This window comes from Furipterus horrens, unplaced genomic scaffold, assembly GCF_987537825.1.
Source record: "Furipterus horrens unplaced genomic scaffold, mFurHor1.1.pri manual_scaffold_13, whole genome shotgun sequence".
NCBI lineage: Eukaryota > Metazoa > Chordata > Mammalia > Chiroptera > Furipteridae > Furipterus > Furipterus horrens.
Genome location: NW_028327183.1, coordinates 45685340 through 45702363, shown reverse-complemented (window position 1 = coordinate 45702363; position 17024 = coordinate 45685340). Strand labels below are relative to the sequence as shown.

General features: G+C 50.2%; 1 protein-coding gene across 2 annotated transcripts in view; it reads right to left on the bottom strand.

The window, feature by feature from the left end:
- Positions 1-222: 222 nt before the first annotated feature.
- The window catches only part of PRKD2 (protein kinase D2), a 30329-nt gene continuing 13527 nt past the window's right edge, over positions 223-17024 (bottom strand). For both annotated transcript variants that reach the window (XM_090261253.1, XM_090261254.1), the window contains exons 9-19: positions 16688-16805; positions 16333-16410; positions 14464-14722; positions 12859-12911; positions 12658-12730; positions 12044-12150; positions 11125-11286; positions 7411-7509; positions 3705-3972; positions 934-1019; positions 223-685 (exon numbers count right to left, since the gene is read on the bottom strand). In XM_090261253.1, coding sequence (XP_090117379.1) covers positions 461-685; positions 934-1019; positions 3705-3972; positions 7411-7509; positions 11125-11286; positions 12044-12150; positions 12658-12730; positions 12859-12911; positions 14464-14722; positions 16333-16410; positions 16688-16805 — 1528 coding nt within the window. In that variant the 3' untranslated portion in view covers positions 223-460. The remainder of the gene's footprint in view (positions 686-933; positions 1020-3704; positions 3973-7410; positions 7510-11124; positions 11287-12043; positions 12151-12657; positions 12731-12858; positions 12912-14463; positions 14723-16332; positions 16411-16687; positions 16806-17024) is intronic.

Genomic DNA, 17024 nt, shown 5'->3' with positions numbered 1-17024 from the left:
CATTTCTAATTTGCCATCTCTTACTTTCCCCTCTCCTTACACCACCTCCATACCTTCTCCACTTCTCTCCCTTCCTGGCAATCCTCTATATTATCCACCCATTAGTCCTCTTTCCAAAACTCCTCCCCCTTCCTCCTCTTCCCCACATCCCCCACCTCCCCTCCACCCTGCCCCCTTTTTAGGCAGCCCTCCTTCCAGGTGAACAACATATGATACAAGAAGTGTGGCCAGAGACCTTGGCCAAGGGGACAGAGATGAGTCCGTTTTAATTGTTGGGGAATCAACTTTGGAAATAAGTCCCAGCATCTCCCCCGCAGTCTCCTCCCTCGGGGCGTGTCCTATCCAGTTTGGGCAGGAAGTCGCTTCCTCTAGAGCAGTTCATCGCTGGAAGGGTACAGAGGGCCGCTCCCCGAGGCCTAAAGACAGCATCGCGGGGCAGCTGGGGTGTGGGCACAGAGCCTCAGAGGACGCTGATGCGCTGGGCCAGCCCCTGCATCTCGTGGTCCTGCGGTGGGAGGGCCCCCCCGAGCTCCCTGTCGGCAGGGAACCCCTCCAAGTGGCCAGGCCCGGGCAGAGGGTGCTCCGCCACGAACTGCTCCCAGCGCGCGTCGTCACTCTCGTGGGTGATGTACCGCTCGCCCATCTTCCCCTCCAGCTCTCGGAGGTCCAGCCACGTCTGGTACTCCTAGGCCCGGGAAAACAGGAGTGAGCTTCGGGGCTGCAACGAGGGCAGCCAATAGTGACCCAGTGCTAGATACCAATCAAGCAGAGGCCTTCACAACCTGCCCAGTCAATAGAGATGTAGCTCCACCCCCTTCCGCAGCGCAGCCAATGGGAGGCTCAGCCACGTTCCCCCTCCACCGAAATGTACCACACCTTTCACTACTGTGTGGCCAATAAGAGATCTAGTTCCAGCCCCGCCCCCTGCATCACCTGTAACCACGGGTGGCTGAGAGACTTGTCCACGCTGTAGCGCTTGCGCATCTTCACCTGCAGCAGGTTGTTGATGAGGTCTATGGCTGAGTGGGGAGAGAGACAGCTCAGAACCTGTGGGGTGACGGCCAACAGGGCACCCCGGCCAACTTGCTGCCCATCCAGACCTTTTGCACTGGCCCAGGCGGCTCGGAAGCCTCACCTGCATCGATCACTCACCCACCCGTTTCCTCGCTGAGTCACACATTTGTTTTCCCCCATACATCCGTGGCACACATAGTAACTCCTACCTCTCTTCAAGTCTCTACCTCAGTTTCTCCATTCTTATGTCACCTTCATAAGTTTGTCATACACAGGTCCATACAGGTACATCTGTACTATTTTTCACTTATCATTTTTCTTTAAGCCAGCTCACTTGTCCAAGATAAATATGAAGTGGCCAATGCAAGCTGAAAAACAGCATGTGTGGTATGCTACCATCTGTGTAAAAGGGGAACTAAGAGAAGATGTAGTCACATATTTGCTTGCATATATACAGGGTGGGGCAAAAGTAGGTAGGTTTACAGATGTTCCTATGGAAAATAATAATTAATAAGTACTTAATTATCCTGGCTGCTGTGGCTCAGTGGATTGAGCATCGACCAGCAAACCAAGTGTCGCTGGTTCGATTCATAGTCAGGGCACATGCCTAGGTTGGACGCCAAGTCCCCAGTTGGGGGCACATGAGAGGCAGCCACACACTGACGTTTTTCTCCCTCTGTTTCTCCTTTTCCCTCTCTCTAAAAATAAATAAAATAAAATAAAAATAAAGTAAAAATATGAAAAAAAATTAATTATATAACTGATTTGCGTACTCACAACGGTAAACCTACTTTTGCCCACCCCTATCTAAAAGAGACTAGTACTAGTCACTTGCCTTTGGGAAGAATGGCAGACATAGGAGTGAGAAAAAAATTGTCATTGGAGACCCTTCTATATATTTAAATATTTGAACCATGTGAGTCTTTAACCTAAGTAAAAATCAATACAACTTTGTGAATCACTTCACTTTTTAAGGTGAAAATAAATTTATATAAAATGAAAACTTCACATCACCCTGGTCAATGGAAACCTAAAGCTCACCTGCCCTGTCCACAATATGAAAATGAAAATAAACAGTTTAGTAGATGGTAGTTAAGTCACAGGTTTCCTGCAGAACGCCCAGAGACCAACGCCTGTTTTTTATGAAAAGGAGGATTGGTGAGTCCGAGGTTCTCTCCCTGATCAGAAGCCTCAAAGGACAAAGGCCGCACTGTGTGAACCCCTCCAAGTACAGGCCTTGCCTACACAGACGCTCTGTTCTTGTCAATACCCACAGGCTCCCTCACGCACATCCATTCACACGTGACTTCACTCATGCACATGTGACAAACTTACTGAGCGGCTTCTGAAGACCACCCTGAGGACCCCCAGTATTACTCCAGGATTCAAGTCAATCCACATTCTCATTGCTTAGTGTTTAGCCCTCTTAGGCCCACCACCGACTCTTTCCCTGCACTGAATGACCCTCATGTGAGCCCCTCCTCCCTGCCTGCTCCATGAGGTCACACCCTTCTAGGGCCCTTACCCCCCTCACTGTTCACAGACCACTCAACAGTCTTCTCTTCACATAATCCCTTCTCTCCAACTCATCTCAGTATTCCCAGAATCCAGGACAGTCTGAATCAGGCACACAGTAGGAACTCAATAAATCCTTGTTGAATAAATTCCCATATTCCCTCTTGTTCTGAGCTCCTGGCTACAGGATTTGCCCCTTGTGCTAACTTATTTAGGGCTTCTTAGCCCCGCCCTTGGCCCACCTTCACCCCTGGCTCTGCCCCAAAGCTGCGGGCACCAGGATTTAACTTTTCCAGGCAAATCCCCAAGTTCCAAGGTCCAGTGCCACAACCTGGCCATGACACCAAAACCCCTATAGGCAGACATCTTAAAGTCCACCTTGGTCCTGACTCCCCTCTCCTTGCAACCCAGCTTCTCCCCACCACAATTGGCTCACAGGGTCCAGATGTACTTTGAGCTCCGGGCTGGTAGAGCTTTTCCCAGAAAGCTTCAGGGCCCTCCAGGGCCCTGGCCCTCCTCTAGCCACGCCCCTAATCCAGCCCCCTCTGTCACTGAACCCGCCCCCAAGCCCTATCCCTAGTCTACCCCAGCACCCAGCAAATTACTCAAGCCCTTTCGGGGCCATAACCCCAAAGACTACAGGCCTTAGCTAACACCTTGGGAGGATCTGCCCCTTCTCCTGGCACCCCAGCTGTTTGGCTTCCTCAGGTCTAGTTCCTCCTCTGGTCTGGTCCTAAACAGGCCACGCCCAGCTTAACACACAAGAAGCCAACCAAAAGTCTGTCTTAGCTTTCTGGGCACTCGTTTGCAACCCACATAACCTAGTCTAGGTCTGAGTCTGGGGCGCTGGGTCCATACACGCCCCTGAGCCCATGCCCCAAAGTTCCAGGTCCATGGTGCTTCACAGTTTAAAGCAGGGGTCCTCAACACCGGGCCGTTCAGGTCCATGGATTGCTAGGAACCAGGATGCCAGCAAAGCTGACCTGAGCTCCCAGTCCTGTCTCCCCCTCCGCCATTCCACAGTGAGGCTGGGGAAGCTCACCTGAGCTCCGCCCCCTTAGAGGACTTACCTTCCCCGTGGCCCCGCCCCATGGCTGGGCTCCATCCCCATGACATCAGGTTGTTTCAGGGCCCGCCCCTCTAACGGCCCCGCCCACTCTTTCCGCGGCACACACCTCCTGCCGAGATGCAGCTCCAGGGACAGGCCGGGTACATGAAGGCGGCGTTCTGGATCTGGTCGTTGATGTCTTCGTCCTCATTGAAGGGGAACGTTCCACTGAGGCTGACATACATGATCACGCCCACTGACCACATGTCCAGCGAGCGGTTGTAGCCCTGGTTGAGCAGCACTTCGGGCGCCAGGTAGGCCGGCGTGCCCACCACTGAGCGCCGGAATGACTTCTCACCGATGATGCGCGCGAAGCCGAAGTCACACAGCTTCACCTGCCAAGGCGAGGGGTAGAGGGTCTGAAAGGGTGTTGAGCCTGCACACCCTACCCAGTGTCCCTGCCATCACAGTATACTCTAGAGAATATCAACTACTGGTTCGAATCCAAGCTCCTCCCGTCACTAGCCAAGTGACCCTGGGCAAGTGACTCCATTCTCTGTGCCTCAGTTTCCTCATCTGTATGAGCAGGAGGATCAAACCAGTGCCTACCTCAAGGGCTGTCATGAGGATTACATAAATCAATCCATCTAAAACTCACAGGACAATAAATGCGCAGCATGCTACCTGCCACTCTACCTGTCATGCAGAATAGGTCTTACTTAACCTCCACCTGCCTGTTTTCTCTTTTGCACAATGGAGATGCTGAGTCCCTAACCTGAAAGGGTGGCTGTGTGGACTGAAAGAGTAAACCCGTGTCAAGTGTCAGGTGCAGTGCCTGGCAGAGTGCGCCCCAATGATCTCAGGAGAGGGGCCTAACTTCTCCCAGCCTCTTCTGTCGTCTGTTTTGGGATGTTAATAGCAGCTTCCTCTCCAGCTTCCCTGGGGGCTAAATGGGACTGGACAGGTAAACTGCTGACCATGGTATCCAGATAGTGACAGGTGTGTGCCTAGCTTTCCCTGGTTGGTGGAGGCAGTCTAGGGCCATGGACAGCCTTTAGAGCCAGCAAGTCCTGGGTCCAACGTCCTGCTCTGCTGCCTACCAGTCCTTGGTGGCACCACTTCTGCTCATGTATTGTCCCTCCCCTGCTCACAATCCTTCCCTGGCTCACTACTGCTCTTCAGATAACGTCCAGAATCCTTGAAGCCCCAAGCCTCTGTTGTCTTCAAAGGCAGCCACATCCCTGAGCTGAATCTCAGTGTGGCAGCAACACCTCTCTTTCCTAGGATCCTTTTCCTTTGCGACAGACCTTAAGAGATCCTGTCCTTTTCTAAGATCCACTCTTTTCTACAGATCTTACAAGGGAATCTTATTCAGCCATAAAAATAAGTAACCTTGAAAGTATTAACTAAGTGAAAGAAGCCAGTCACAAAGGACCATGTATAATATTGTTTATTTCATTTATATAAAAATGTCCAGAATAGGCAAATCCACCGATGAAAACGTTCTAAAATTGATTGTGGTGATGGCTGTACAACCCTGTGAATATACTGAAAGCCACTGAATTGTACACTTTAAAAGGGCAAGTCGTGCCCTGATTGGTGTGGCTCAGTTGGGCGTTATCCTGCAAAGTGAAAGGTCTCCAGTTTGATTCCCAGTCAGGGCACATGCCTAGGCTGCGGGTTTGGTCCCCAGTCAGGGTGTGTACAAGAGAGGCAACTGATCAATGTTTTTTTCTCACATCGATGTTTCTCTCCCTCTCTGTGTCCCTCCCTTTCCCTCCAAATAAATAAATAAATAAATAAGTTTAAAACATTTTATTACACCAGTTTCTTTTTACTTTTTCTTAGTTTACTTTTAAATGTGGCTACTAGAAAATGTTAAGTGATAAACATGGTTCATATTATAGTCCTAGTGGGTACTATCACTCAGAATCAGGGGTTCTCAAGCTCAGCAGTACTGACATTTAGGGAAGACGGTCCTTGGCTATGGGACACTGCCAGATGTTTAGCAGCAGCCCCATCTGCCCGTAGCTCCCCTCCCCTCCAATGGCTGTGCAGCCAAAAATGTCTCCAAGATTGTCAAATGTCCCCGGGGGGGGGGGGGGGGGGGGCACAATACCCCCAGATGGAAACCACTGCTATAGATGAACATTTTGGGGGCATAGAGATGGGGCTATCTTTGTTTTCCATGGACCTTAACGCCCCCACATGGAACCTGGCACACAGCAGGTACACAGTGAGTTTCAGCTGACTAAAATGAACCTCGGGCTTTTGAAATGAAATGAACTCAATGACTGTAAAATGTAGATAATAAATCAAAAACTCCACAGGGATGTGGAAGGGCTAAATGAGGAATTGTGACGAAAGGCCCTTAAACATAGTAGGTACTCAAGGCACTGGAGCTGTTATAACCGTCACCCCTGGCACTGCCCCGAAGGGGGTTTTCATCACCTCGTGAGAAGGTCGCCAAGCTGTGTTCTTAACAGACTCACAGATAACATTACCAGTTCTCCCCCAATATCTGTTCTCTGCTTTCCCCCTTAGTAGTAAAAAGCCTGGGTGAAGGGAGTCAAAGGGTACAAACTTCCAGTTATATGATAAATAAACCCTGGCTGGTGTGGCTCAGTGGACTGAGCACCGGCCTGCAAACCAAAGGGTCGCCGGTTCGATTCCCAGTCAGGGCACATGCCTGGGTTGCAGGCCAGGTCCCCAGTAGGGGGTGTGCAAAAGGCAACCAATTGATGTTTCTCTCCCTCTTTTTCTCCCTCCCTTCCCCTCTCTCTAAAAAAAATGAATAAATAAATTATAAATATATAAATAAACATTTATTTTATAAAAAGATAAATAAGTCAGGGGATGTAATGCACAGCATGGCAACAACAGTTAATAATATGGTATTGCATACTTGAAAGTTGCTAAGAGAGTAGATTTTTAAAATTCTCATCACAAGAACAAAAATTCTGTAACTATGTATGGTGGCTGATGTTAACTAGACTTGTGGTGAACATTTCACAATATATAAAAATATTGAATTATTATGTTGTAAACCTGAAACCAACTAATGTATGTCACTGATACCTCAATAAAAAAAGATTTTTTAAAAGAGAAAACAATGAAAACAAAATATTTGGAAACCAATTTAAAAATAATAAAAATAAAAATCTTAAATTGTGCCCTGGCGGGGTGGCTCAGTTGGTTGGAGCACTGTCCCATGCACCAAAAGGTTGCAGGTTCGATCTCTGGTCAGGGCACATATGGGAGGCAACTGGATCAACTTCTCTCTCATATCAATGTCTATCTCTTTCTCTTTCTCTCCCCTTTCCTCTCTCTCTAAGATCAATAAACACGTCTTCAGATGGGGATTTTTTAAAAAAATCATAAACTGAATGAGCCACGTGGTCACCCAGAATCGACTGTATTTCCCAGCCTTCCTTGTATCCAGCCACGATCATGTGATCAAGTTCTGGCCAACGGGATGCAAGGAAGAGTGAATTCCCAAGTACTGCCTTAGAGAAGGTAAGGGGGGTGTCCGTTTCCTGTACCCCGTTTCCTTCCCCCTTCCCCCGCGGTTATCTTTTCACATGGTGGGCAGCCGTCATGGACTGTGAAGACCAGGCAACACCATCCAGAAGACAGAACAAGAAGACGGCAGAAGCCGTCGTCCCCAACACCATGTGACTTCCTTTTCCAGCCCCAGAATGCTCATGCTGGACCCTACATGAGTAGCCAACAAGCCTCTATTTTAGCCATTGCCATCTTGATTAATACAAGACATCCCCGCCTGCCCCCAGGGTTGGCTGGACTTCCCAGACGCAGGAGGGGACAGAACTGACCTGGGGAAATGGGTCGGCTGATGCCAGCAACACATTTTCTGGCTTCAAGTCGCAGTGGACAATGTTCTTGAAGTGAAGGTGCCTCAAAGCCACCAGGATCTGAGGAGAGGAGATGGGGCCGGTCAGAAAGGTGGAGAGGTGCCCACTCCAGATTCTGCCTTCAGCAGCCAGCCCTGCAAACCCCATCTGCGCCCTTCTCTGCACCCTTAAAGATGCCCTCTGGGGCCAGTGGAGGCACTGGAACACCAAGGAAAAATCCCAGAGCCCCAGAACCATTTACGCCTGAGAAAGGAGTTGAATACATAGTTCTAGAAAGGCTGAACTGGAGCAGTGGGTTTGGGAAGATCTGGAGAATCTGTGGCATGTGATAAGCTGTTGCTAAAAAAGAACGATTAAGCCCCGGCCAGGTGGTTCAGTTGGTTGGAGCATCATCTGGTACGTGAAAAGGTTGCGGGTTCGACCCCTTGTTGGGATGCATATGGGAGGCAACTGGTTGATGTTTCTCACATTGATGCCTCTCTCTCTCCCTTCTTCTCTCTCTAATAAAGAAAAATCAATAAACATATCCTTGGGGGAGGATTAAAAAAAAAACAATATAGCAACAGCTTTTAAGGAGCTACTGTTGTGTGACAATTTCTAAAATGATTTTATTTATTTACTTTTAGAGAGAGGGGAAGGGAGGGTGAAAGAGAGAGAGAGAAACATGGATCGATTGCCTTTCATATGCCTCCAAACTGGGGATGGAACCTGCAACCCAGGCACATGCCCTGACTAGGAATCGAATTGGAGACTTTTTGCTTTGCGGTAGGATGCCCAGTCAACTGAGCTACACTGGTCAGGGCTGTGACTCAGTTTTTAAAAAACATTTTTTACCCTTTAAAAAAAATTAATACAAAATAATACAAACAACACCAATATGATGTGTTACATATCAAATGTAATATTCTTCAGAGGTGGGGGTATTCTCGAGCCAGTCTACCCTAGTGGAAAACCTGGACTAGCTTGTGGCCCTGAGCAAGTCACTTTACCTCTCTGGGTCTGTTTTCCCATCTGTAGAATGGGGTTGATGAGAGTAGCCACCCTCCCGGGTTGCCGTGAGGCTTCAACAAGTAGATGCATATAAAGTGCTTAGGACAGAGCAAGCACTATATGTTAACTGTTATTACTGTCAATTTTTTTTTTGTGTGTGTGATGGTCTGTTGGTGAACATATTTCTGTTTCAAATAAAGCCTCTCCTGCTATTATCTGTTAATTCAAGAGTATTCTATGATGGCAAGGTGAACTGATAACAGAACACAAAAACTGATACCATTTGTAAGCATGTACGTTTAGGAGCCCCAATTTTCCTTGATTCCGTGAAACTCAAGCAAAATACCAAATACACTGGAAGTAGAGAGATGTAAGCATGAAGTTGCAGCTTCTGTCTTAGGATGTAAATATTTGTCCTTCTCATTGTTTTCGCTAGATGGCTTTCGAGGACAGAAGCTATTTGAAAGCCAGTGCTGAGGTCCCATCTCCTCACTCTACAGACAGGGAGACAGAGATCCCAGGATGCATTTGTACACCTGCTTGCTGATTTCCCCAAGCCTAGTAAATGTGGTGAGTAAGGAGGGTATATTGGAAGCCGGATAGATTCAGGTTCAACTCTCAGCACACCGTTGCCCAGCTGTGTGGCCTTGGGCGAGACCCAGGAACTTCCCTCCACCTCAGCTTCCTCACCTGTAAGATGGGAGTTATAGTAATACCTACCTCGAAAGGTGGTGGTGAGGCCTAAACAAGTGAAGGGCTGAGCCCAGGACATGGGGTGGGACAGGCAAGAGGCAGAAAGCAAAAATCTGCAGAGAGAGAGGAAGAGAAAGAGAGAGAAGAACGCAGGCAAAAAGAGACGAAGAGATGGGTGACCAGAGAGGAGAAACTGCCTCAGCTGCTGAAGGCAGGCAGCTCCCCCGTCCCTCTGGAAGTCTGGATGAGCCTGCTCAGTGGGTTTCTGTCCCCACCTACAAGCCAGCCTGACAAAGCCACACAGCTTGGGAGAGTGAGGGTGCTGGGCCCAGATAAAGAAGCATATGCACAGGTGACTTCACAACCAACAGAGAGCATGTCCCAGGATCAGGTAAGTGACCAGACAGATAGGAAGGCCTTTCCTTTCTAGGAAGGCTGTGAAATGCAGAAGCCATGAAAGGCAACATTTAACATTATAAAAGTTATACTCCCCATGGCAAATAAAATCCATGAATGAAATGAAGAAGAAAACAAATTTGGAATAAAGAACTGAACACAGTGACAAGGATCCAAAGTCCTTCATATACAAAGAGTGTTTACAATTCAATAAGAATAATCCAATTAAAAAAAGTGTATATAAAACACAGGCCAATAAAGATGAAAATTTGGTCAAGCTCCCCCATAATTTTTAAACTGTCAAATGAAGCCACATGAAGTACCACTTCCCCACCTATAAGACTGGTATTCATTTTTCCAGAGTTAGTAAAGAGTGAGAAAATAGATAACTAAAAACTCTGTTGGTCAGAGCAAAGATTGAAAGGGTTTTTAGAGAATAACAAGGCAACCTGTTTAAAGAAATTTAAAGCACATTTCCCTGGACTCAGGAGTCCCATCTACTATTTGAACATATTCTATTGATATTCTCCCACCAGAATCCGGTAATGTTTGCACACGGATGTTCGCAGAGTATTGTTTGTCATCATGGAAAAGTGAAAACAACCTTCATGCTCAACAATTGGGGGATTTGGTGATACCCATCATAGGATACAATTCAGAGACAGTTCTGCTGCTGACTATGTAGTGAAGTAGAACACAGTCATGCTGCGTTAACAACAGAGATGCGTTCTGAGAACAGCATCACCGGGCAATTTCGGCGCTGTGCGAGCATTGTGGAGCGCACTTACACACACCTAGATGGGACAGCCCACGACACACCTGGGCTGTATGGTAAGCCTATTGCTTGTGGCCACAAACCCGGATAGCATGCTCCTGTACAAGACAACATAAGACCAAATCAAACACGAGACAAAACCACGTGCTGAAAAGACATGGTAAACGTGAGCGGCACGTGGTTGTTGCCCGTATAACACGACGTACCGTTTACAGCACGCTTTGTTTGTGAGCAGAAAGACTACACTCTAAAATAACGACCAAAACTGCAGTAAACACATAAACCATAACAGTGGTTCATGATCATTGTTGCCTTATGTACTGTACGTCATTGTATGTGCCTTTACGTGACTAGCCATGTACAAACACGTGGGCAGTGCATTGCACTTCAACGTTATCAAGGCTGCAATGTCACCAGGTGGAAGGAATTTTTCAGCTCCATCGTCTAATATTATGGGATCCCCATCCCATATACGGCCCGTCGTTGACTGACACGTCATCGTGTGGCACGTAACTATAATAATAACTATTATTATTATTAATCATCTATTATTTTCTACTTATTAGCCTATTATTTTTCTATTGTCATGACTCTTTTAGCTGTCCTGTTATTACTCTGTTATTTTAAAATTACTGGATTATCTTTCTATTATTTTTCTGTTGTTATTATTAGTCTATTATTGTTTTGTGTCATCCACTGTGATGACTCCCACCCAGGGTCTGCCTGACCTTCTGGGCACACGGGACCTCCCCGTGGGGACGTCTGCTACAAGGCAGGCGGGGAGCCGGGCAGGGAGGGCGGCCGAGGGCAGGGGGGCGCACCTGGGTGATGAGGAACTTGGTGAGGCGCTCGGGCAACCGGCCCTTCTCGCTGGAGAGGATCATCTCCAACATGTCCCCATGCAGTTTCTCCATCACCACGAACACCTTCTCAGGCGTCTCGAACATGCACTCCAGGTTCACAATCCCTGGGTGCCGCAGGCTCTAGAGTGGGGTTGGGGTGGCATGGGGGGTCAAGGATCCAGGTCACCCACAGACTTGGAACCCCAGAGGGCAAGCCATGGGAGCAGGGAACAACAGACAAGAGGAAGGATGTCCCTAAATGAGCAGCTCGTTCCCTGGGGCTGTCACTGGGGGAGGGGAGGGGGCTTCCCACAGGCCCCGCCTGAGCCACTGCTCTGCACCCCCAGGTGCCCAAAAGATCTTCATATCAAGAAATTCCGGGGAAGCCCCAGGGCCATGGGAGGAAGGCAGGTGGAGTGTGGAGAAATGGGAAGAATCTTTGTACATATGTCTTTTAAATCTGTGCCTCTCCCTCGTCCCCCAGCCCTGGGCTGGCCCGATCCCCCATCTCCGCACACCCCCCAGTGGCAGCCTAAGGGATCTTTCTAAAGTACACACCTGACTCTATCCCTTCCTTGCTAAAACCCTTCCATGGGCCCCCAGTACCCTCAAGCAAAGGTCCACAGTATGGGACCCCGGCTTCCTCCCACCACTTACACCACCGAATGACCCCGAACTCCTTCAAGTTCCTGGAAGACGTGATGTTCCCTCTCACCTCCAGACCTTTGCACAGAACACCTTCTCCACCCCTTCAGTCTCAACATGTATAGTCCCTCCTCCAAGAAGCCTTCCCTGACTACCCCCAGACTGGGTCAGTTGGCCCCTGAGAGAAGGCAGTGAAAAGGAAAGGCCCTTCCTGAGTTAGGGGGACACCTGGACCCCAGACCCCAATGGTCACCTGTAGAATGGCCACTTCGTTCCGGAGCTGGCTCTCCTGCTTCGTGGGGAAACGCAGCTTGTCGATGACCTTTACCGCCACATCCCGACCTGTCTTCCGGTGCTTTCCTGGGCAGGGGGTGTGGGGGTGGGGGATGAGGGGAGCAGGACCTTCCAGTCCTGTCAGGAGGGACTCCGCCCCCCGCCCACAGAGACACAGCCAGCACTGGGTGAAGGTGGACGGAAGGCCATCAGAGTGGTTCTGAGGGTCCCCCAGGAGAGATGTAAGGGGCAGGGGGCCCTGGGAATAAAAGTGGAATGAAGAAAGTTTGTACAGTAAAGACAGAGCTCCAGGTAGAGGACTCTACTACATGGGAATTCCATGTAGATTTCCAACCAATGAGAATCTAGGCTCTAGCTCTGTGGCCAATCAGAATACAGAATTACTCTGCTTCTTACCTGGAGAATGTCCACTGGCTTTACTCAGTGAGAAAAGGAGACCTTGTGACTATCTGTCCCCAGGATATAGCTTTCTAATTAACCAGAACAGGAGGTGTGTGTGGCCAATCGGAAGGGAAGGTCTGGAGCCCAGAAACCCCCAGAAACCTGTCTGGGTTAGCTTGGAAGTGACCTTACCGCCATAGACCACTCCAAATTGCCCTGAGCCCAGCACCTCGTCTGGGAAGATCTGGTAGACAGTGGCAATGTCCTGCAGGTTGGGGACAGGGAGGGGTTCAAATGGAGATGGGGGGTAAAGGAGACTGGGGAGGGAAGGAGAGCTGGGAGAGTGTGGGAGGGGAGGTCTTTGGGGCCATGGAGTGTGGGCAAGGGTCTCACCACATTCTCTTGGATCTGACTGTTAGACACGGAGATGCTCAGAGAAGCTTGTCCTGGGGAGAGGGGAGAGGGGAGAGGCGGAGGTGAGGGGACCCCAGGCTCAGGATTACATTCATCCATAACTCCAGAGGCAGCCTCTGGAGCCAGACCATCCAGGCCCGAAATGGTTATCCAAGGTGCAACACTGCAGGCTACTGACTTGTCCACTGTGAACCTGTTTCCTCGTCTGGAGAATGGGAATAATACTGACCCCCTCTCAGGGCCAGAGAAGGGAGTAAATGAGATGTGCTGAGTGGCTCAAGAAGTGAGGTCACGAATGAGTTCGCTGAGCATTTCACCCTGTGATCTCAATGCCAGGCAAGGCACGCTGATCGCATTGCATAGAGGAGGACACTGAGGCTCAGGGGGAACATCCAAACTGACCCCAGCATCTTCCCCTGAGCTTGCCCCTCTGCCAAGCCAATCAGCACCAGATATTTCCGAAGTCCTGATCCTTCTGTCATTTAAAAGTCTCTCCCCTCTCCACCCCAGACCTCAGCCTGCAACCCTTCTCATCTCCCTGCCCCAGGCTTGCTCCCTTCTATTCACCATCCACAGCGAAGCCAGAGGGATATTTCTGAAACACAAACCTGACCCTGTCTATCCCCTGCTCAGAACCTGCCATGGCTCCCCAGTGCCCTCAAGGAGGAAGCCCAAGCCTTTTTCATGGCTTATCAGGCAGGGTCTGGTCCCTCATCTACCTTTCTGAGTTGAAACCCTAATATGCTGTCCTCTGTCCCAACACACTGGCCTCCTTCCTGCGCCTCAGATATAGCAAGTTCTCTTCTGCTTCTGGGCCTTTGCACTTGCTGTTTCCTCTGCCAGGAATGTCCTCTTTCCCTCATTCTGGACTTAGTTTAAAAATCCTTCTTGCCCTTCAGTCTCAGCTCAAATGTCATTCCTGGGGCCATGTCAGATTGCTCTAGCACATGTTCTACATCTCTGTTGTCATTGCATCGGATGATCTGATTAGTCTGTCACCCACACTGGATTATAAGCTCCAGAAGGCAGAGAACCTGGCACTCTCTGATCATCTTTTGTCTTTGCCTGATATCATTTCTCATTTGCTTTCCCCTATCTCACCCCTCCTCAGCTTCCAGGTCTCAACTCAGATGTTGCCTCCTCCAGGAAGCCCTCATGGATACTCAGCCTGGGTCAGGCACCTCCTTTGTCCTTCTCTAACTCTCTGGTTCCCATGTCCCAGCCCTGCTGCTCACTATGAGGCATCATGTATAAAGACAGCTCCATCTCCCCCACTGGACTGTGACGGCGGGTCCTGCGCTGTCTTGGTCTCAGCACTACTCAGCAGACACCAGGCACAGAAGAGGCATTTAGTAAATGCATGAATTAAAGTCTTAGCTCACTACCCAGACAAAACCCAGAAAGGGACAGTGGCATGCCTAATGCCACACATCAAGTCCAGGGCTTAATAAAGATTTGAACCCAGGCTTGGTGAGTTCAGAAGCCACATTCACCACTGTGCCATTCCTTCCCTTCCCCTGGCCCTTCCTATTCTCAGGACCCTCCCACACCCATCCTCTCAGGAACCCAGGTTGGAGGACTTACTGTGGGGCACATGGCCTTGGGCAGTGGGTGCGTCCTGGAGGATGACGGGCATCAAGGCCTGGCGGATGGCTGTTTCCCAGCCCCGGGCAGCCTCAGCCCCCTGTCCACTGGGCCCCCCGGGGGCCCCGCCAGGTGTCTCGCCCACGAAGTAGGTAGCATTGGCAGTGACAATCTCGAAGCAGTGTGGGTTGGTGCCTGGTGGCACAAGGCTGAAGTTCTGGGCGGGCTCCACGGTGAGGATTTCCGACAGTGGAATTTCCTGGCAGGACACAGAGCCAGCATAGGTGAGGACACCAGGCAGATCCTGGAAGTCCCCTTCCTCCGAAAAGCACACAGAATCCCCCAGGATCAGCAGTGGAGTGGTTTGCATGGGAGGGTCAGGAAAGGCCTCCTGGTAGAACTTACATTGAGGCAGAGACCAGAAAAGTAGGAAGAGGCCAGCTGGTGGAGGAACGGTGGAAACAGCATGTGCAAAGGCCCTCAGGTGAGAAAGGCTTGTGTTCAAGGGACATGCCATATTCCCATCACATGGATGGTGCCTGGCACACAGTAGGTATCCACGTGTGATAAATAAATGAAAGAAATGAAGCTAGGGCCAGGCCACGCAGGGCCTCATGGGCCACAGGGAGGAGCCTAGGCTCTGTCTCCAGGGCCGTGGGGAACCTTGAAAGAATTAGAGCAAGGGAGGGGCAGGTCTCTCTGGCTGTGTGTCAAGAGTGGATGGGACAGAATGGTACTGAGACAGGAGACCAGGGAGACTGAGGGAGTCTGAGCAGGAGACAGTGTAGAATCTGTGGGGAGGGAAAGGCTCTGCTTTGAAAAGTATTGAAAGAGAAGGAAGGAGGGAGGAAGAGAAGAACAAAAGAGTGATGAAAGACAGACAGACTTATGTAGCCAATAAAACCAGGAGTACAGAGGTGACGGAGCGGAAGAGATGCATTTTAGATAGTAGAGATGGCATTTTAGAGGCGGGACAGTGTTTCTTTCTTTTTAAGATTTTATTTATTTATTTTTAGAGAGAGGGGAAGGGAGGAAGAAAGAGAGGGAGAGAAACATCAATGTGTGGTTGCCTCTCACATGCCCCCCAACTGGGGACCTGGCCCACAACCCAGGCATGTGCCCTGACTGGGAATCGAACCGGTGATTCTTAGGTTCGCAGGCTGGCGCTCAGTCCACTGAGCCACACCAGCCAGGCGGGGATGGCATTTTGGACAGCATGATGTGAGCAAGATGGTAAGCATGAGGAGGGCCCAGCCATGGGAAGTGTGCGGGAGGTGCTGTGGAGCAGCTGACAGCAGACATTGGGGCCTTAAGGACTGTGGGAGCCATCAGAGGGTTCTGACGGCTTTAATCGACTCTTTTGGCTGCTACGTGGGATGAGACTGAGGCTAAGGGCAGAAGCACAGGGCCAGTGAGAAGATTCCTTCAACCATCCAGGTGGGAGACTGGCTGGAATGCAGTGCTGACATGGGAGATGGCGATTAATCCAAATAAATAATTGGATGCATTAATTATAAAGTACTAATGATAACAAGTTTCTAATTACTGGGAGCCTAACGCATGCCTACCCCTAAGCTAACTGCTTCCTGTAGATTATCTCTGAATTCTGGCCACAGCCCTGAGGGGACAGCTACTCTTCCAGGCCTTTTACAGGTGAGAGCAGACGGGTGAGCTAAGTCATCCTGGGTCCCTCAGCTGGAAAGTGACGGGGCTGGGATCAAACACACAGGCCGGGTGGCACTTGCTGGTGGGCAGTGGGTGGAGAGACAGTATGATTCATGGGCATTTGGCTGGAGCACCTGGGAGAGGAATAAAGAAGGTTGTGGGCATACAGGGAAAGTCTGAGGGAGCTGGGAGCTGAAGACCCACCTTGTAGTATCTGTTGGTTGTGTTGTTCTGGAAGAGTGTGATGCACTTGCAGTCCAGGCGCCAATAGTGCCGCTTTCTCTGTTGGGAGCGGTGTTTGAGAGGTGAGGTTATCTCCTGCCGGCTGTGCTGCTTGGGTTCCTACCTCCTCCAAACCCCGCCCCTAACCTTAGCTCCGCCCACAGGCCCCGCCCACCCCGAACTCGCCCACAGGCCCCGCCCATCCCGAACTCGCCCTCAGCCCCGCCCCTCAGCCCACCTCTAACTGGCCTCCAGCACAGCCCCGCTTACCCCACCCAGCCCCACCTCTTCAAACAGATCCTCCTCTGCCCTACACGGGCCCACCGCGCCCACTCACCAGCGTGTCCTTGTTGCTGTAATGAACCACCCAACCTTCGTGCAGCGTGGTGCTGGATTTCCGTGTCGTGTGTCGTACTGACTGCACCACCCTCATTAGGGGGATGTACCCTAGGGAGCTGAGGAGGGGAGAAGGGTCGCGAGGTTACCATAAGCAGAAAACAATCATAGCGCCTGGGGGGCGGTAGGGGGCATCTCTGGGCAGCCTGGGAGTTGTTTTTTGGGGGCACACTTTCCCCCCGTTTTGCGGATTTCCCATATAAGGAGGAACCCCTCTTGTTGAAAGGCTGGGTTCCAAAGTCAGGCTGCCTGGCAAATTACCCAAACTCTTTGGGCCT